The 21519-nt window shown below is 43.8% G+C and overlaps 1 protein-coding gene and 1 pseudogene across 1 annotated transcript in view; both read left to right on the top strand.

Moving 5' to 3' along the window:
* Positions 1-16980, top strand: part of chrm3a (cholinergic receptor, muscarinic 3a) — a 100445-nt gene extending 83465 nt beyond the window's left edge. The window contains exon 3 of the mRNA XM_041867034.1: positions 12314-16980. Within this exon, the coding sequence (XP_041722968.1) occupies positions 12333-14204 (1872 nt within the window). The 5' untranslated portion in view covers positions 12314-12332 and the 3' untranslated portion in view covers positions 14205-16980. The remainder of the gene's footprint in view (positions 1-12313) is intronic.
* An 834-nt stretch (positions 16981-17814) lies between these two features.
* Positions 17815-20812, top strand: LOC121553258 (annotated as a pseudogene).
* The last annotated feature ends 707 nt before the right edge of the window (positions 20813-21519 follow it).

Here is a 21519-nt window from a genome sequence, read left to right as displayed (position 1 = left end):
CAATAGCCATCTCTTAACATTCTGTATGAGCCTTACTTAAAACCTTGTTGTATCGTATTCCAGCCAAGTTGCCACGGACAACTCCCTCTGTTCAATCGAGCTGTGATAGATTGATTATTTTCGCCAGGACTCTCTCTGTGTCCTCTGCTGTGTTTGAGCGGGGGTGAACAATGGTTCGCATAGAGGGAGAGACCAAGAGATGGGGGAGAGAGAGATAAAGTATTTAGTAAAGCTCTTGTAGACATGGTCTCCATCACTTCACAGAGAAAAGGGGTGGCTGGCCTAGCCCCTAAAGAGGGATCCGAACCTCTCTTTGCACATAAACACAACAAGGTGTTGTTGAGATGAGTTACACTCTCTGTACAGGGACGTGATCACTGGTGCGTTTCTCCAGCAGATTCCAAGCTCACATTTAAAGAAAACTTTCCCTGTGCTAAGGCGTGTTTACATTGGAGTGAGTGTGTGTTTTTTCCCTCCTTCGAGTGTCTGTTCAATAGGCGACTGGCCACACTGCCTTTTAAGGATGGATCGTGATAGTGTATCGTTGGAACGGAAACCTGTATAGAATCTCACGCTTTATTGTGAGAGGGGTATGACTACACTTTGAGATAATATCTTAACAAGTGATTATGTTTCGTAATTGAAAGTGCACAGAGAGCATTTTAGAATGGACAGTTAGGACACACATCTAGAGGTAGGCTATAATCTAGAAGCTAGACCATACTATACTTTACTCTACACTCAAAAGGGTTCTTCGGCTGTACCCATAGGAGAACCCTTTTTGGTTCCAGGTAAAACCCTTTTTGGTTCCAGATAGAACCATTTTGGGTTCCATGTAGAACCCTCCAAAAGGTTCTACCTGGAACCATCAAGGGTTCTTCAAAGGGTTCTCCTATGGGGACAGCTGAAGAACCCTTTTAGATTCATTTTTTCTAAGAGTGTATACACTTTACATAACATAGGTGCTCACTTTATTGCTCATAATATTGATTGATATAATTAATAGTAGTTTTTTCCACCCCTCCATATGTAGATAGCAAGCTTAAAGGGATACTTTGGGATTTTGACAATGAGGCCCTTTATCTACTTCCCCAGAGTCAGATGAACTCGTGGATACAATTTTTGTCTCTGCGTGCAGTTTGAAGGAAGTTGCTAACTAGCACTAGCGTAATTGCTAACTATCGTTAGTGCAATGACTGGAAGTATATTGGTATCTGCTAACATGCTATAGATCCATAGACCTATCAGATACCCATAGACCAATGGCTCGCAAAACTACCTCTAACTTCCTTCATACTGGACACAGAGACATAAAGATTGTATCCACAAGTTCATCTGACTCTGGGGAAGTAGATAAAGGATTACCCCTTTAAGGTCTGGTCTAGAAGACTGTGTGTGCTGTACTGTCAGAGTGAAGTGCCTAGCCTAGCCTTGTGTTTGATAGATCCTGACTGAGCCTGGCGCGGGAGGCTTTGTGGATTCCACCAGGCTCTTTAGAGAGGCTGTCAGGAACTGTGAAAATCCCATGATCCTTTGGCAGCTGCTAGAAACGGGACAACATCCTTTTCGTTTTTTTCATTTCATTGAGCTCTAGTCGAATCCAATGTTCCTGTTTTATAAGTACTGATGCCAATGTAATCATTCCAGAGAGAGACATTGTTGTATTACTTTGAGCCTCTACTAAATATGCCACAATAAAAAGTTATTTCCTCACTGCCTATCATAATAAAAGAGCACAAACAAAGTTAGCCAGACTTTAAGGTGGACTGTTTCTTGGTATCAAGGAACTGTAAGGGTACAGATAACTGCCAAAATAAGTAAATGAGGGATACAAAGTATATTGAAAGCAAGTGCTTCCACACAGGTGTGGTTCCTGAGTTAATTAAGCAATTAGCATCCCATCATGCTTAGGGTCATGTATGAAATGTTGGCTACCATGGCTAGAAGAAGAGATCTCAGTGACTTTGAAAGAGGGGTCTCAAAGGAGCATTGGGTGTTTAAAGTGTGTGTGTGTGTGTGTGTCTCAGTTACCAGATCTCAACCCAATTTAACACTTATTGGAGATTCTGGAGCAGCGCCTGAGACAGCGTTTTCCACCACCATCAACAAAACACCAAATTATGGAATTTCTCCTGGTAGAATGGTGTTGCATCCCTCCTATACAGTTAGACACTTGTCGAATCTATGCCAAGGTGCATTGAAGCTGTTCTGTCAGCTCGTGGAGGACCAATGCCCTATTATGCCTTATGATCACTCAGCTGCACAGCTGATGCCTGCTGGACTGTTCCTTTACACGGTACCCTGTCCTGTTTTATCTGTTTAGCCTCAGCCCAAACTTTCATCGCCATTACCAGTTGTTGTCTTAGCTCTCTCGAATAACACCTGTGATTGCTTAATTGCCTCTCTCCCATATCAATATGCCTTGCCTATTGCTGTTCCAGTTAGTTCTTATTGTACAATTTCACTGTAGAGCCCCAAGTCCCTCTCATCTGCCTCAAATAGCTCCTTTGTTCCACCCCCCATACACGCGGAGACCGGCTCAATTGGTGCCTCCAGTGATGCTATCACTTTCATTGTTACCCAACGCTTAGGTTTACCTCCACTGTACTCATATCCTTCCATATCCTTGTCTGTACATAATGCCCTGAATCTATTCTACAACGCCCGGAAATCTGCCCCTTTTATTCTCTGTACCCAACGCACTAGAAGACCCGTTCTTAAAGCCTTTAGCCGTATCCTTGTTCTAGTCCTCCTCTGTTCCTCTGGTGATGTAGAGGTTAACCCCTGCAGCCCCCAGTATCACTCCTACTCCCCAGGCGCTATCATTTGTTGACTTCTGTAACTGTAAAAGCCTTGGCTTTTTGTATGTTAACATCAGAAGCCTCCTTCCTAAGTTTGAGTTATTCACTGCATTAGCACACAATCTACTGTAGAGATGCAGAGCTCTATCATACAATCCAGGTCTGTGCCCAAACAGTTTGAGCTCCTACTTCTAAAAATCCACCTTTCCAGAAATAAGTCTCTCACTGTTGCCGCTTGCTACAGACCCCCTCAGTCCCCAGCTGTGCCCTGGATACCATATGTGAATTGATTGCCCCCCATCTATCCTCAGAATTCGCACTGCTTGGTGACCTAAACTGGGATATGCTTAACACCCCGGCCATCCTACAATCCAAACTAGATGCCCTCAATCACACAAATTATCAAGAAACCTACCAGGTACAACCCTAAATCCGTGAACATGGGCACCCTCATAGATATCATCCTGACTAACTTACCCTCTAAATACACCTCCGCTGTCTTCAACCAGGATCTCAGCGATCACTGCCTTATTGCCTGCATCCGTAACGGGTCTGCGGTCAAACGACCACCCCTCATCACTGTCAAACGCTCCCTAAAACACTTTAGCGAGCAGGCCTTCCTAATTGACCTGGCCCAGGTATCCTGGATGGATATCGATCTCATTCCGTCAGTAGAGGATTCCTGGTTGTTCTTTAAAAGTGCTTTCCTCTCAATCTTAAATAAGCATGCCCCATTCAAAAAATTCAGAACTAAGAACAGATATAGCCCCTGGTTCTCCTCAGACTTGACTGCCCTTGACCAGCACAAAAACATCCTGTGGCGTACTGCATTAGCATCGAATAGCCCTCACGATATGCAACTTTTCAGGGAAGTTAGGAACCAATATACACAAGCAGTTAGGAAAACAAAGGCTAGCTTTTTCAAACAGAAATGTGCATCCTGTAGCACTAACTCCAAAATGTTTTGGGACACTGTAAAGTCCATGGAGAATAAGAGCACCTCCTCCCAGCTGCCCACTGCACTGAGGCTAGGAAACACTATCACCACCGATAAATCTACAATAATCGAGAATTTCAACAAGCATTTTGCTACGGCTAGCCATGCTTTCCACCTGGCTACCACTACCCCGGCCACCAGCTCTGCACCCTCCGCTGCAACTTGCCCCCCCTGCTTCTCCTTCACACAAATTCAGACAGCTGATGTTCCGAAAGAGCTGCAAAATCTGGACCCCTACAAATCATCTGAGCTAGACAATCTGGACCCTTTCTTTCTAAAATTAGCAGCCGAAATTGTCGCAACCCCTATTACTAGCCTGTTCAACCTCTCTTTTGTAACGTCTGAGATCCCCAGAGATTGGAAAGCTGCCGCGGTCATCCCCCTCTTCAAAGGGGGTGACACTCTAGATCCAAACTGTTACAGACCTATATCCATCCTTCCCTGCCTTTCGAAAGTTTTTGAAAGCCAAGTTAACAAACAGATCACCGACCATTTCGAATCCCACCGTACCTTCTCCGCTATGCAGTCCGGTTTCCGAGCTGGTCATGGGTGCACCTCAGCCACGCTCAAGGTCCTAAACGATATTATAACCGTGATCGATAATAGACAGTACTGTGCAGCCGTCTTCATCGACCTGGCCAAGGCTTTCGACTCTGTCAACCACCGCATTCTTATTGGCAGACTAAATAGCCTTGGTTTCTCAAATGACTGTCTCGCCTGATTCATCAACTACTTCTCAGATAGAGTTCAATGTGTCAAATCGGAGCGCCTGTTGTCTGGACCTATGGCAGTCTCTATGGGGGTTCCACAGGGTTCAATTCTCGGGCCGACTCTTTTCTCTGTGTATATCAATGATGTCGCTCTTGCTGCTGGTGACTCTCAGATCCACCTCTATGCAGACTACACCATTTTGTATACATCTGGCCCTTCATTGGACACTGTGTTAACAAACCTCCAAACGAGCTTCAATGCCACACAACACTCCTTCCGTAGCCTCCAACTGCTCTTAAACACTAGTAAATCTAAATGCATGCTCTTCAATCGAATGCTGCTGGCACCCGCCCACCCGACTAGAATCACTACTCTCGGCGGGTCTGACCTAGAGTATGTGGACAACTACAAATACCTAGGTGTCTGGTTAGACTGTAAACTATCCTTCCAGACTCACATTAAGCATCTCCAATCCAAAGTTAAATCTAGAATCGGCTTCCTATTTCGCAACAAAGCCTCCTTCACTCATGCTGCCAAACATGCCCTCGTTAAACTGATTATCCTACCGATCCTTGACTTCAGCGATGTCATTTACAAAATAGCCTCCAACACTCAACTCAGCAAAATGGATGTAGTCTATCACAGTGCTATCCGTTTTGTCACCAAAGCCCCATATACTACCCACCACTGTGACCTGTACGCTCTTGTTGGCTGGTCCTCACTACATATTCGTCTCAAACCCACTGGCTCCAGGTCATCTATAAATCGAACGAACTGCAAAAATCTCTGAAGCTGGAGACACTTATCTCCCTCACTAACTTTAAGCATCAGTTGTCAGAGCACCTTACCGATCACTGCACCTGTACACAGCCCATCTGAAATTAGCCCACCCAACTACCTCATCCCCATATTGTTATTTATTTTGCTCATTTGCACCCCAGTATCTCTATTTGCACATCATCTCTTGCAAATCTATCATTCCAGTGTTAATACTAAATTGAAATTATTTTGCACTATGGCCTATTTATTGCCTTACCTCCATAACTTGCTACATTTGCACACACTGTATATATATTTTCTGTTGTATTTTTGACTTTATGTTTTGTTTTACCCCATATGTAACTCTGTGTTGTTTTTTATCGCACTGCTTTGCTTTATCTTGGCCAGGTCGCAGTTGTAAATGAGAACTTGTTCTCACCTGGCTTACCTGGTTAAATCAAGGTGAAATAAACTCATGAAAAACACAGATTGCATGTGTTATACTTCATACCTTTGTATACAGAATGTTATGAATATGTTGTTAATCAGCAAACTTAACAGCTTATCTCAGTGAATGTGTTGACTGTTACAAAAACTAAATGTTCTATGCACAAATAACAATTTCAGTATACCAGAAAGTATTATATATAAAGACAAATACTGTCTATTCAGTCATTGAAGTCAAAGCATTGCCTCTGTAGCTCAGTTGTTAGAGCATGGCGTTTGCAACGCCAGGGGTGTGGGTTCGATTCCCACAGGGGGCCAGTATGAAAATCTATGCACTCACTAACTGTAAGTCGCTCTGGATAAGAGCGTCTGCTAAAATGACTAAAATGTAAAAAAAATTAAAATAAGGTTTGAAACTTCTAATTTCTAAGAAATGTGGGTAATTCCATGGTATTGTGTTTGCACATGCTAAATAAGTCACTGAGGTTGAAATTAAACATATTCAAGTGTCGGTTACAGAGGAGCCCGGGTCCTTTAGACAGGATCAGACTTATTGGTCGATAAGACAGGATCGATGACTCCACAGCAGACACAGTGACCACAATCTGTTCACAAGATCTCATTTCACCCTCGAATATATCGCACTGACTGAATTTAGTATTCATTTTAGCAGGGCAAAACAAGGACGTTTGTCTTGTAATTCTACATGCTCCAGTTTGGGTGTGTATCAGTCTGGCTATTGGTTCTGTGTAAAGCCAAGTTCCCAAGATCAATGCCATGGTTGTAAATATCTATTATGTGCTCCAGGATTCATTGGTAGTAGAGACACTCCCACAAGGGACTAAAGGGATTTTATTAACAGAATCCAATGTACATTTTCCCAGATCACCATTAGTGCTTATTCACACTGGCAGGATTCACACTGCCCACACTGCCCACTCAGCTTTGCATTATAATGGCTCACACTGTCTAGACCATCCAGTATTTGGTACTGTATGTGCATATGTGGGCTGGTATAGTCATGGTTGAAATTCAAGGCAATTTCAATCAAGGTTTATTAAATAAACTGCTATGTACTTTAGTGTAATTGTATGTAATGTCCGGTTCATGGTTTGAAATGGTACCATCATTTCTCTCTGCAGCACACTGTAACAGTGTTTCCCCAATATTAATTTAGCAAAGAATATGATGGATTTTTATTATATATATGTATTTCTGCCGAGATGTGCTTTTAAATGGAAAGTCGTTGGCCATTGACTGGAGGTATGGGAACAGCTAGCAAAAGGGCTGCTGTAAATCACCCATGCACGCAGGTGATTGCACAATGCTTTAGTCATTATCATATCTCTTGAATTATTTTAATATTTCTGAGGTTTCTTTTACAACAATTCAAGTAATGTTTTGTGTCCTGTACTGTTGTTGTTCAGTCTTTGTTATTGATGCTTTTCTAGTGATAAAAACAGAAATGGTCCAGATTTGTCCATTCGGCCGTCAAGATGGATTCCTGGCTTTTGACAGGTAGGATTGATGCAGTGACAAATGCTACAAAATGTCAAAGAACAGGTTGTGTAAGGATGCAGAAAACAAGTATCGATCACCTATGTCTCCAAAAATATGTGCCTGGAGACAGTTATTTATAAAGCAGCTCGATAGCTGAAGCTAGGCCTATGTATTTAAAGGGCCAATCTCCGATTGGTACATCCATTTTGGACATTTAAATTAATAATCAAATCAAATCAAATTGTATTTGTCAAATGCGCCAAATACAACAGGTGTAGACCTTACAGTGAAATGCTTACCTACAAGCCCTTAATCACAATGCAGTTTTAAGAATAATAAGTGTTAAGTAAAAAATTAATAAGTAAATATAAAAAAGAAGAAAAATAGAAAAATAACAAATAATACCCATTGATTCTTGAAGAAAATAACTTACAAATGCCTCATGAGCTTAGTTCAACTCACGTTCACCATCAGAACCCAGAATATACGCTTGTTTTACTCTCCTTTTTAAACAATGTAATTGTAAACACTGGATAGCCTCAAAACATGGTTAAAACTATCATTGTGATCTCATGGATGGTCAGTCCTTGTATCCATAGCTCTGTCTATGAATTTGGCAGTGGTTACATTTCTCCAGCCCCATCCCTCAGCTGTTCACCAAAAACAGTGGTGGGGTGTCCATTTTGTTGTTGTTAGAACTGCATATTGCACAGCCGCGAGCTGCCAAGTGACACGAGCCTACCAGATGAGCTAAATTACTTCTATGCTCACTTCGAGGCAAGCAACACTGAAGCATGCATAAGAGCATCAGCTGTTCCGGACGACTGTGTGATCACTCTCTCCGTAGCCGAAGTGAGTAAGACCTTTAAACAGATCAACATTTACAAGGCCGCAGGGCCAGACGGATTACCAGGACGTGTACTCTGAGCATGCGCTGACCAACTGGCAAGTGTCTTCACTGACATTTTCAACCTCTACCTGACTGAGTCTGTAATACCAACATGTTTCAAGCAGACCACCATAGTCCCTGTGCCCAAGAACACTAAGGTAACCTGCCTAAATGACTACCAACCCGTAGCACTCACGTCTGTAGCCATGAAGTGCTTTGAAAGGCTGGTCACATCAACACCATTATCCCAGAAACCCTATACCCACTCGAATTTGCATACCGCCCAACAGATCCACAGATGATTCAATCTCTATTGCACCCCACACTGCCATTTCCCACCTGGACAAAAGGAACACCTACGTGAGAATGCTATTCATTGACTACAGCTCTGCGTTCAACACCATAGTGCCCTTAAAGCTCATCACTAAGCTAAGGACCCTGGGACTAAACACCTCCCTCTGCAACTGGATCCTGGACTTCCTGACGGGCCGCACCCAGGTGGTAAGGGTAGGTAACACCCCTCAGGGGTGCGTGCTCAGTCCTCTCCTGTACTCCCTCTTCACCCATGACTGCATGGCCAAGCATGACTCCAACACCATCATTAAGTTTGCTGACGACACAGCAGTGGTAGGCCAGATCAGGGCCTGTATCTCTGACCCCATGGGGTAATTGTTTGGTGTGGTGGTTGTCATGTGTCAGGTTAAAGGTTAAAGTAGGAATAACCTGGTATTCTGGCATTTGGCTTATTCCCTCCGGCTTCGATCAACCACATCCTGTGAGCCTGGTACAGTAGCCCCAGGGAGTCACAATCCTCTCTCTCTCTCTCTCTCTCTCTCTCTCTCTCTCTCTCTCTCTCTCTCTCTCTCTCTCTCTCTCTCTCTCTCTCTCTCTCTCTCTCTCTCTCTCTCTCTCTCTCTCTCTCGCTCGCTCGCTCGCTCGCTCGCTCGCTCTGTGTCTCTTAATGAGAAGTTTAAGATGAAAGCAAATGTCCTTATGTTCAATCAGTAATCCTTACAGAGACACATTTTCTCACTCAGGTATTTTGCCAATTTAAAGATGTTTAGCCTCATTAGTGACACCTTATATTTTCACATATTCAGTGGAATTTAGTTTGTAAATGATTACGTGCGTTGTGAAGACTTTCTTTGTTTTTTATCATAAAGAGAAGGAACTTGATGTGAGTGTGTGGGTGTGAGAGTGAGCGGGCAGGTATGGTTTCTTTTAGTCTCTGTTTCAATGTAGGCCCACTGGGCACAGACATCAATTCAACGTCTATTCTACGTTGGTTCAACGTAATTTTATTGAAATGACGTGGAAACAACGTTGATTCAACCAGTGTGTGCCCAATGGGTGCCTACATTTGTGTGTGTGTGTGTGTGTGTCTGAGCGTGTTACTCTTCTTTCCCTTGTCACAGATGACTGAGTACAGCTTGGGGCACATGGGGTAAAGCAGCAGTGCACTCTGGAACGGTGGGGGTTCTGTCAGGGCACAGGTGCAAGGCATCAAAGGAAGCGCTCTAGGGGGATGCGGCTGAGGGGGGCAGGTGTGCCCACTGGTGCCAGTTCAACTCTGATGTCCCTCACCTAGTCTGGCTCAGGGTAGCAGCTGAGAGGCCAACATACAAAGCCTTCAACAAAGACATCAGATAAAGTTCTATAGAGTTCAACAAACTCAAACTGAGATTTAGAATTGTAGTGGGTACCATTTTAGTATGGCATGAAAATAGTTCACATTTAAACATGTGAACTATTTCCATCACTCTCCCAGAAAATATAATCTGACCATTTCTTATTAAAATTGTATTTATCAGGTTGTCTGCCTGCCAAAGGAAGAACTCTCCTCAATGGTTTCATATCCAGTGGGCCATCACAGCAGCAGAATCCAATAACTAATTAGCAAACATCCTGGGGAAAACAAACCGCTCTCTGAGCTTTCAGACAGCGAGACGGGGAGATTCAGACTCTGAGCCAAAGAACTAGCAGTGGGAATGCGCCCTCCATCCATTTTCCTCTCTTCAAGCCCGTACTTGGTTTGCCCAACAGATCCAGATGTAGACATTGTTGTGTGAGTGTGAATACATCATGTGATGGAGTGCAGAGTGCTCTAGCTAGCTAATAACTTCATTCTCACATGGATTCAGTCCTTGGCATTGTGTTCTGAGGCGTTGTTAGCCCTTCCTCTGCTCTCCTCCTCTCTCCCCTCCAGCCCCCTTGTCTCAGCTCATTTTCTTTCCAAAAGTTACAGCAAGAAAAAACGTTGTTGTAGTCAACTTTAGTTTGGAGGCTGTTTGCCTCTCTCGTTGACTCTAAAATGATGTTGTTGTTTTTTTCATTAGGCCTGTAAAGGTCAAATTAGAATAATATTTTCATATCTCTTGAAATAGAGTTTCAATATATCCCTCTATATTTCTGTAGTATTTGTCTGTATTACGCATGTGTGTGCATGCACATGCTTGTGTTATTCTGTCTGGGCAGGGGAGGTATCTCTTCTAACACTCACTGACCATGGCTGTCCTTGGGCGAGAGACAGTAATGTTCTATTCTTTATCCTATCAGTGAGATGAACAGACACAGGAGCTGAATTGAAATAAATGCCACCACCTGTATGCTAAGTCACACCAGCAGTCTGACAGGAGACGTGTCCAAGCCTTGGTGTTGTTTACAGCGATACTGTAATTGTGTTTTTAAAGATGCTCCTTGCAATCAGATTGAGGCTCTGGATGTATCACAGGATGGCATGTCGTGCTGCGCTGCTGTCCTGACAATTTGCAAAATCAGAGGAATATGTTTTTGTAATGGACGGTCCAACAAAAATTGCACGGTGACTTTAATCTTCAAAGTTAGATGTATGTGTCAAAATTGCTTGTATAGCGTACCTGGGGGAAAAAATTGCAAATGTTAAACACATGAATAGAAATTGTTTGCAAACAAGATCGTTTGACTAGAATAGTGAGTAATCTCTTTAACTGCCAGTCCACTAACACTAAAAGGATTGACAGCCGTCCCATATAGATTGCAAAATAGTTGGGAAGAGATTTTTGATGTACCGATCCCATGGCATAGTGTTTATGAACTGATACGCAAAACGACACCGGATTCAAAACTTAGAATCTTTCAATTTAAATTATTATATAAAATTATTGCTACCAATAGAATGTTATTTATATGGGGGATACAATCTTCCCAGCTCTGCAGATTTTGCTGCGAAGAGACAGAATCATTAGATCATTTGTTTTGGTACTGTCCATTTGTAGCTTGTTTTTGGACACAGGTCCAGGAATGGCTAAAGGATTGCAATATTTACCTGGAGCTAACCCTGCAGATAGCACTACTGGGTGATCTGAAAAGTCATAGTCAATCGATCAATAACATAATAATACTATTAGCAAAAATGTTTATTTTCAATTCACAATCTGTAGAAACAATGAGAATAGAAAGGTTCAGAACTTTTGTAAGACATCACAGTACAGTTGAAATATATATGGCAAATAGAAATCCTATATGGATGGTGTTAAGAGATAGATGGGAGGTGTTGAATGGAATTGAAGGATGGCACTAATAACAACAAACAATAACAAGATAACTAATAATGTAGACACGCTGTGTCCATAATAAGTGTATGGGTTGTAGGTTGGGAGCTTTTGCGAAGGAGCACAGTTAGAAAGATATGGCATATAGAAGCAAACCGGATCGACATGAAAATGATCGGAGAGGTTGAGACTAGAAGAAGTTCAGGAGAAAGAACAAACAAAATGTAATTAATTAATTAATTAAAATTGACTGTGTCCATAAAATTGACTGTGTCCATAAAATGTAGATAGTGGGTATGGGCTGGAAGTAGAGGCCTAGGCGTTGTTGTTCACTAGTTTACTCCAAGTGGGGAAAGGGTGGCGGGGTTGGAAAGTAATAAAGGGGAATATATATATTTTTTTAAAGGATATGTATGTGTATGTTTGTATGTGTGTGTGTGTGTGTGTGTATGTATGTATGTATGTATGTATATTTAAAAAAACATGGGGGATTGGAAGTGATGCAGACAATTACATTGATGGAAGTTACAATCTATCTGCAATATTAAGCTGATCTACCCCCCCCCAAAAAAAAAAACACTAAATGTGAAAAACTGTTCTGTTAGCCTCACCTACTGTATATTGTACTGTTCTCAGTATATTGTAGTAATCTATCTATCTCTCTCTGTGTTCTCCCCAGAATATGCCAAGACTTCATTATGAGCTCCAACAGCACAGACCCTGGCCTCTACCTGACCATCAGCTCCCCAGGAATGGGCATCGTCTACCCAGACACCAACACTCTCCACAGGGACCCCTGGCCAGAGCTAACCAGCCCAGATGACAAGGACTCCTTCCTCAGTGTCCTCTTCAACCTCACAGGCTCGCTCAATGAGACGGTGACCTCTCTGACCTATGACCCTCTGGGGGGTCACACAGTGTGGCAGGTGGTCCTCATTGTGTTCCTCACTGGCCTCCTGTCCCTGGTCACCATCATTGGCAACATCCTGGTGGTGGTATCCTTCAAGGTCAACCGCCAGCTCAAGACTGTCAACAACTACTTCCTGCTCAGCTTGGCCGTGGCTGACCTCATCATCGGGGTCATCTCCATGAACCTTTACACCACCTACATCATCATGGGCCAGTGGGCCCTGGGCAACTGGGCCTGTGACCTGTGGCTGGCTATTGACTATGTGGCCAGTAACGCATCCGTCATGAACCTGCTGGTCATCAGTTTTGACCGCTACTTCTCCATCACCCGGCCCCTCACCTACCGGGCCAAGCGGACCACACGGCGGGCTGTCCTGATGATCGGCCTGGCCTGGTTCGTGTCCCTGGTCCTGTGGGCCCCAGCCATCCTGTTCTGGCAGTACTTTGTGGGGGAGCGCACAGTGCCCCCTGAGAAGTGCTACATCCAGTTCCTCTCAGAGCCCATCATTACATTCTGCACGGCCATGGCTGCCTTCTACCTGCCTGTTACTATTATGAGTGTGCTCTACTGGCGGATCTACAGGGAGACGCAGAACCGCGCACAGGAGCTGGCGGGCCTGCAGGGCTCAGGGAGCCGAGGCAGGAGAGGAGAGAGGGCTCACTTCGTCCACCACCAGGCTGGTAGTGCCAGGAGCTGCAGCAGCTACGAGCTGACCCAGTCCTCCCAGAGAAAGAGCCCCGGTCGGGCGCTGGCCGCACGCTTCCACTGCTGGCCCATTATGCGCTCCTGGAGGCCTGGCAGCACCCGGCCCAGGGAGGGGGATGCTGACCACAGCAGCAGTGACAGCTGGAACAACAACAACGCCAGGCTGTCAGTGGACCACTCAGGCTCGTCTGAGGACGAGGAGGGAAACGGTAGAGGGATGATGCCTCAGGACCGCGCCATCTTCTCAATAGTCCTCAACCTGCCGGGGATGAAGGCAGCCGTCAACTCCCACCTCACCTCCTGCGAGGACCTGGACCTAGCCTCAGAAGAGGACCCCCTTAGGGGGGAGGAGGACAGCCGCGACGGCCTCTCTACCACCACCACTACTACCACCCCTGATGGGGCCAACACAGACAACAGCAGCTACCACCAACGCTTCCCCTCCCGGATCTCCAAAGTCCAGTCCATGCCTGCCCTACAGGCCACCAGAGTGGGGCCGCTCTCTGGCTCCTCTGCCACCACCACCAAATCACCCTCGGCGCCCATCTCCTTCAAAGACGCAGCTCTAGCCAAGAGATTCGCCTCCAGGGCTCGGACGCAGATCACCAAGCGCAAGCGCATGTCTCTGGTGAAGGAGAAGAAGGCGGCACAGACCCTCAGCGCCATCCTGTTTGCCTTCATCATCACATGGACACCCTACAACATCATGGTGCTGGTCAACACCTTCTGTAATGGCTGCATCCCCGAGGCTCTGTGGGCGCTGGGCTACTGGCTGTGCTACGTCAACAGCACCGTCAACCCCATGTGCTACGCCCTGTGCAACAAGACCTTCCGCACCACCTTCAAGATGATACTGCTCTGTCGCTGGGACCAGCGCAAGCGGCGGCGGAAGCAGCAGTTCCAGGAACGGCAGTCCGTAGTGTTCCACAGGAGAATTCCTAAAGACTCAACGTAGCGGGATATAGACCCAGTGGGAATCTGGTGATGATGATGATGATGATGATGATGATGATGAGTCTGGGATCTGACAGGACAGTGGATGGATGATGCATCCTAAAGGTTCTGTCTGTGGTTTCTAACTGCACAGAGATTCCCAGGGATGCGGCCATGTTGTTGCTGTGATGTCTGATGTTCTTTATGGAGTCACAACCTCCCCAGTGACATATTCCTCTGTTTCTTCAAGAGAGCTCCTGTGGTGAAAGCTTCCTCTAGATCATTCTCAGCGTTTCAGAGAAGTGCAGCTGAAAGAACTGACAGTGAAAACCAATAGAACAAGGGCTTTAAATGCAATGAGGGGACAATTCAAAGTGCAATTGATACCTAGGGAGATAATATGATATAATATGTGTTATGGATTTGGGGTTTTCCATTTCTTACCATTTCTTTCTCAGTGGTAGAGCTGTATCGTACAGAGCAGTTGGGGGTTTCAAAGTAAACTGTACATCTGTTATATCAAATAGAAAACCAAGGCCAAAACATTGTGCATTGGCTAACTGAACTTGATTTATTTGTTCCTTTTTTACTCTGACTTCTGTACATTGACTTCCACTTGGATATAGCTTTCTTGTGTCTTATAAAATGAGAGGATTTAAAACAAAACGGTGTCCTATTTGTGACTACCAGTGTTTCACAGTTGTTGGGTATTTTTGTGTAATAAATTGGTCTATAGATTTTTGTCTATAGATTGTGAGCCAGTCTGAAAATATTTCTGAGTACCTCAGTAAGCTGGTATTCTGTTCAATGTGAGTTGTGGTTTACATGCTCGAGACAGTAAATGCATCAAGTTATTCAATTGTTGTTTATTTACCTGAGGTTTTTGAGTAATGGTAATATGATATTTCTAACTTGATACCTAATTATTGATTGTACACTAAAGAGAGCCGTCATTATGAATTGTAATGTTTTGATTATTGGATAATATTTTTAAAGGTTTGTCCATTTCTTCTCACTTGTTGTCCAAATGTAATTCCCTTAGTAAAATATTGGTCTGTGGTCCCTAGATGAAGGCTCTAGCTCCTAGTGGATTTAGCAGTGCCACAGCAGCATCTGCTGGATGAATAGAATTCTACACTCTAGTAACTTCCAGCTTACTTCCATCAGGGAAATGATGTTGTGGATCCATAAGACAGTGGGAGATTCTGAGTTGGGTCAAAGTCTGTCCTCTCCTCCTCCGTCCTCCTCTGCTCGGTGACCCGGAAACGGAAAAATGGTAGGAGAGTTTCAATTCGGAGGATGCTCAGCTGCATCCTTTACGCAGAAGAGTTTTGAAATCTGCCACACCCCCTTTGAAACAGCATTTGTTTTCTCAGAGGAGAAAAGCATGCACACATTTAAAAAAGGATACACTACTTATCCTTTTATCTATAAAATGTCTAGCTCAACTCGCTACATATTTACCACTTTACATTTTACATTTAAAATTTACATCATTTAGCAGACGCTCTTATCCAGAGCGACTTTACACAGGTATTTTGGGATTCCACCTCTGTAAACGTCATTTGCATGATGCGTTAGAGAGAGGAGAGTCTCATTTCATATAAGCGTCATGTTTCCACGTTTTCTCTCCTTGCCTCCTCTCCTCAATTCTCTATGAGCTTTTTCAAAAGGAGGTGAGGAGAGGACGGAAGAGAGGAATGGAGAAAATCCAATTGAGATTCTCTCATAGAATCCCGTAGCTGAGAATAGGTATGAAACTTAAAAGACAATGGTTAGACTAGCTTAGACCTGCTACATATAGCAAATGGATGGTTAGACTAGCTTAGACCTGCTACATATGGCAAATGGATGGTTTGACTAGCTTAGACCTGCTACATATGGCATATGGATGGTTTGACTAGCTTAGACCTGCTACATATGGCAAATGGATGGTTTGACTAGCTTAGACCTGCTACATATGGCAAATGGATGGTTTGACTAGCTTAGACCTGCTACATATGGCAAATGGATGGTTTGACTAGCTTAGACCTGCTACATATGGCAAATGGATGGTTTGACTAGCTTAGTCCTGCTACATATGGCAAATGGAGCTGAAAAGTGGTGCTCTTTTCATCTTACATCACAAAGCCAGTGATTTCCAAAATTGAACATTTCCGTCAGTTGTACATCAAGTTATTTGACCGTGCAAACAGTGTGATTTAAGGTGATTTGTCTACATGTTTTCAATAACACCCAATGCTAAACAATGGAATAGCTCCATTTAAAAATGTATTGCCATACTATGTGATGCACCATGTTTCAGGCCTGAACCGGATGAATACCGAGAAAAAAGAGAGAGAAAAAACATTATTATTTTTATGTATGGATTTTGCTGTTTAAGTGTATGTATTACACTTAGGTTTGTAAATGGATAGTGAAAGCAAATAACATACATGTACCACAGGCATGTTGAGTGACGACTATGTGATATTGAGTAGAATGGCAGAATGCTACCATGTGGTGTAACACTTTCTAATAACGCTCAGACAGAATGTTATTATAAAGTGTTACCCAGTGGGTTATGTAAGCCAGATAAAGATGAAAGATGAGAGAAATTATTTACTGTCTGAACTGCCAACAGATATTTATTCTGCTTTCAACACCATGTGCTACAGTGTTATTATACTCCTGATAAAGTGAGGTGTTTATGTTTGGGATGTGAACTACCTGACGTAAGATCAAATTAATAGCAAAATATAACTTTAATAGTTTTTTGTTACATTTCAAGTATGCTAATCGTACCCATGTTTTAAGTGAATAAACACAAATATTTTTATTGACAGATATGGTCTGTATCATATTTACCGCCCAAAAACATTTTCATTTGAATGTTTATGAAATCATTGTTTTCCTCCAGTGTCTGAGTGATATTTGCAATCACACAATAATGAAGAAGATGACAGTGCAGTGCACTGCTGTAGGCCTACTGTACAATTAAAGTAGAAGGACCCGTTTGTATAGATGGTGATGGATTTGTTCGGGAACAAGAATCTCTAATGTCTTAGCAGATTAGTAGGAGCATGCCAGTTAATACACTGTAGATTGTCATCAATAGTATCACAGTAGCAATATGCATCAGTGCATTAGTGGGAGAATGCATCAGTGCATTAGTGGGAAAATGCATCAGTGCATTAGTGGGAGAATGCATCAGTACATTAGTGGGAGAATGCATCAGTGCATTAGTGGGAAAATGCATCAGTACATTAGTGGGAGAATGCATCAGTACATTAGTGGGAAAATGCATCAGTGCATTAGTGGGAGAATGCATCAGTGCATTAGTGGGAGAATGCATCAGTGCATTAGTGGGAGAATGCATCAGTACATTAGTGGGAAAATGCATCAGTGCATTAGTGGGAGAATGCATCAGTGCATTAGTGGGAGAATGCATCAGTGCATTAGTGGGAGAATGCATCAGTACATTAGTGGGAGAAGCAGCTACCTAACGCATTCACTTTCAGACAGGAACACTTTCCACTTTGTCAAAGTATAACACTTTCCGTAGGCTTAACATTCAACAAACACTTAGTTGTAGTTTTAAAAAGTTTGGAAAATGTGTTTTGCTTCTTAACATCCTTGCATTGCATTTTGTTATGTTTAAATTCTTCATTGGTCTTCATGGGAACCATGCATGCTCCTCCGTTGCGCACATTTGTCATGAACGCTTCCGCCACAGCGCACCCAACCACCGTAAGTGTCTGCAGGAAGCTGATGAGACCATCGAGGCTGTGAACTCAAAGTGAGCCTCTCTGGAGAAGACCAAGCAGAGGCTGCAGGGAGAGGTGGAGGACCTCATGATTGACGTGGAGAGGGCCAAAGCCTTGGCCGCCAACCTCGACAAGAAGCAGAGGAACTTTGATAAGATCCTAGCAGAGTGGAAGCAGAAGTTTGAGGTGGGCCAAGCTGAGCTGGAAGGAGCTCAGAAGGATTCTCGCTCTCTCAACACTGAGCTCTTCAAGATGAAGAACTCCTATGAGGAGGATCTGGATCAGCTGGAGACCCTGAAAAGGGAGAAAAAATAATCAGCAAGATGAGAAAACTACAACAAAATTGCATGTTAGCCATGTATGTCCCCTGAAAATCTCCTTATTATAAAGCGATTTTGTGTTTGTGTGTGCAGAGGAGATCTCTGACCTGACTGAACAGATCGGAGAGACTGGCAAGAGCATCCATGAGAAGGCCAAGAAGACTGTGGAGACTGAGAAGTCAGAGATCCAGACCGTTCTGGAGGAGGCTGAGGTAGAGCCCACTGCTGTTCCATAAGTATAAACACATTAAAGTGTTACAGTTTGAAAATGCTGTTTGAACACATTTTAACGGAGAAGGACGAGGAGATGGAAAGGTTAAAGAGAAATAGTCAGAGGTTGGCAGAGTCCATGCAGAGCAGTCTGGACTCTGAGGTCCGCAGCAGAAACGACACCATGAGAGTGAAGAAGAAGATGGAGGGAGACCTGAACGAGATAGATATCCAGCTGAGCCACTCCAACAGGAAGACCGCCGAAGGCCCAGAAACAGCTAAGGAACGTCCAGGGACAGCTCAAGGTACAGAAGCCATGACATCAGGTTAAAAAACCCTGAAGATAGTGAGGGAATTGTCTTGATCTATAGCAAATAATGACTTACTTGACATAAATCATTTTATTCTGCAAGTAGCATACAGTGTCCACAAATGATGGTTTGGGCCAGTTGCTCGAGGGTCTTCCTTGAGTTCTGTGAGTTTTCTAGAATGCAATGTAGTCCCTATATGTCATTGTCCCAGAATGCCGCTGAAGACATGAAGGAGCAGGCTGCCATGGTTGACCGCAGGAACTCTCTGATGGTGGCTGAGACAGAGGAGCTGACAGTTGCTCTGGAGCAGACAGAGAGAGGCCGCATAGTGGGCGAGCACAAGCTGGTAGACACCAGCGAGCGTGTGGGACTGCTGCACTCCAAGGTAATAAGAGTCAAATGTAATTCCCAGTTCCCATCATGTGACTTGTACATAGTTTTATCATGTGACTTGTACATAGTTTTTTTTATTTTTTTTTCAATCTTGAGATTGTGTTATTGACTGTACGTTTTGTTTACCCCATATGTAACTCTGTGTTGTTGTTTTTATCGCACTGCTTTGCTTTATTTTGGCCAGGTCGCAGTTGTAAATGAGAACTTGTTCTCAACTGGCCTACCTGGTTAAATAAAGGTGAAATAAAAAACATTAAAATAAAAAAAAGGTCCAACTAAACATAATATAATATTACTCCTCCAGGACACCAGACTTCTGAACACCAAGAAGACGCTGGGGACTGACCTGGTGGCAGTGCAGGGAGAGGTGGATGACATCGTCCAGGAGGCCAGGAACACAGAGGAGAAGGCCAAGAAGCATATCACTGATGTGAGTCCTCATAATGTGGCTTGTATTGTAGTCTACAACCCCAGGCAAACATCTCAGAGGACTCCCTTCTAGAGAATGTATGTATGATGATCCTAGCCGAATACACAATACAACCTGATTGTCCAATTTGCATCAGAAATGCATATGTTTTATTCCCCGACCTCCAGGATAATCTTCTGACCTGCATGCTACCTATTGTTCCAGGCGGCTATGATGGCTGAGGAGCTGAAGAAGGAGCAGGACACCAGCTCTCACCTGGAGCGGATGAAGAACCTGGAAGTCACAGTCAAGGACCTGCAGCACTGTCTGGATAAGGCTGAGAACCTGGCCATGAAGGGTGGCAAGAAGCAGCACCAGAAACTGGAGGGCAGGGGGAGTTAGCAGTGATTCTGGCATTTTGAGTTTTATGTTCAATTGTAGCATATTATAGGGAAGAATATAGCAATTCTCAGGCTGATACAGATACCCAATAATATCTTGGTGATTATGATGGTTATGATGCCAAGTATAAAAGCCAGTATATGAAGCCTTTTTTTAAATATTTTGATTGAATATTGATTACAACTTCTCAAACATTGTGTCCATGTCCCCTGTGCTACAGGTGCATGAGCTTGAAACTGAGGTGGAGGCAGAGCAGAGAAGAGGTGTGGATGCGGTCAAGGGAGTCCGCAAGTATGAGCGCAGAGTCAAGGAGCTCACCTACAAGGTAAGAGAAACACCTGCACACACTCACTCACACACACACACACACACACACACACACACATGACTTGTGGGCTTTGACTATTCTCTCACACACAGACTGAGAAAGATAAGAAAATCGTTGGCAGACTGCAGGACCTGGTGGACAAGCTGCAGTTGAAAGTGAAGGCCTACAAGAGGCAGGCTGAGGAAGCGGTGAAGTACTAGGAGAATCATTGCATTGTTATTATCTGGTTCTCTCCCTCTCTAATTTTCTCCCTCTCTCCTTCTCTCTTCTTGTATCCTCTTCCTCTGTCCCTCTCACCTTCTCCCCCTCCAAGGAGGAACCATCCAACTCTCACATGTCAAAGTTCAGGAAGGTGCAGCATGAGCTGGATGAGAAAGAGGAGCGTGCTGACGTTACTGAGACCCAGGTCAACAAGCTTATGGCCAAGGGCCGCGACGCCGGACAGGAACACACTACTGATCTGCTGTTACACCTAGGCTGCATCGGAAATGGCACCCTATTCCCTGTATAGTGCACTCCCTTTGACCAAGACCCATAGCGCATAGGGTGCTATTTCAGACGCAGCCCAACACTTACTATATACCAAATATAACCTCATCAGTAGGCTACCACTTGATGGTTCAGTGTACACAGAGGTCGATATTGACCTAATAACTTTATTGGAGCATAATGACTTAGAGGTCTCTGAGAAACCTATACTTAGAGGATATTGATACAGTTTCTAATGTTAAAGAATATAGGACGATTCCTACTAAATTGATACTCGAAATTTAAATCAAAGCTGAGCACAGAGGCTTACAAAGGAGTACCCTATCACATCCATTGTATTCTTTCAAGTGTTCATGTGTTTTGAGTGAAAGGATACTATTGATCTCTTATTTTCACTTCCTTCTTACAGGTTATAGCAGTTGAAGCTGAATAAACAATACTATCTCCTTTTGTTTGTTTAATGAAAATATGATTTTTTTTCATGGGGAAATTCAGATCAATCATTAAACATGTGTGAACACGCTAGTCTCCTTGGTGACTCTGTGGATATGCCACACTAACCTCCTTGGTGACTCTGTGGATATGCCACACTAGGCTCCTTGGTGACTCTGTGAATTTGCCACACTAACCTCCTTGGTGACTCTGTGGATATGCCACACTAGGCTCCTTGGTGACTCTGTGAATTTGCCACACTAACCTCCTTGGTGACTCTGTGGATTTGCCACACTA

This window comes from Coregonus clupeaformis, chromosome 37 (assembly GCF_020615455.1).
Source record: "Coregonus clupeaformis isolate EN_2021a chromosome 37, ASM2061545v1, whole genome shotgun sequence".
NCBI lineage: Eukaryota > Metazoa > Chordata > Actinopteri > Salmoniformes > Salmonidae > Coregonus > Coregonus clupeaformis.
This window is presented reverse-complemented; position numbering and strand designations above follow the sequence as displayed.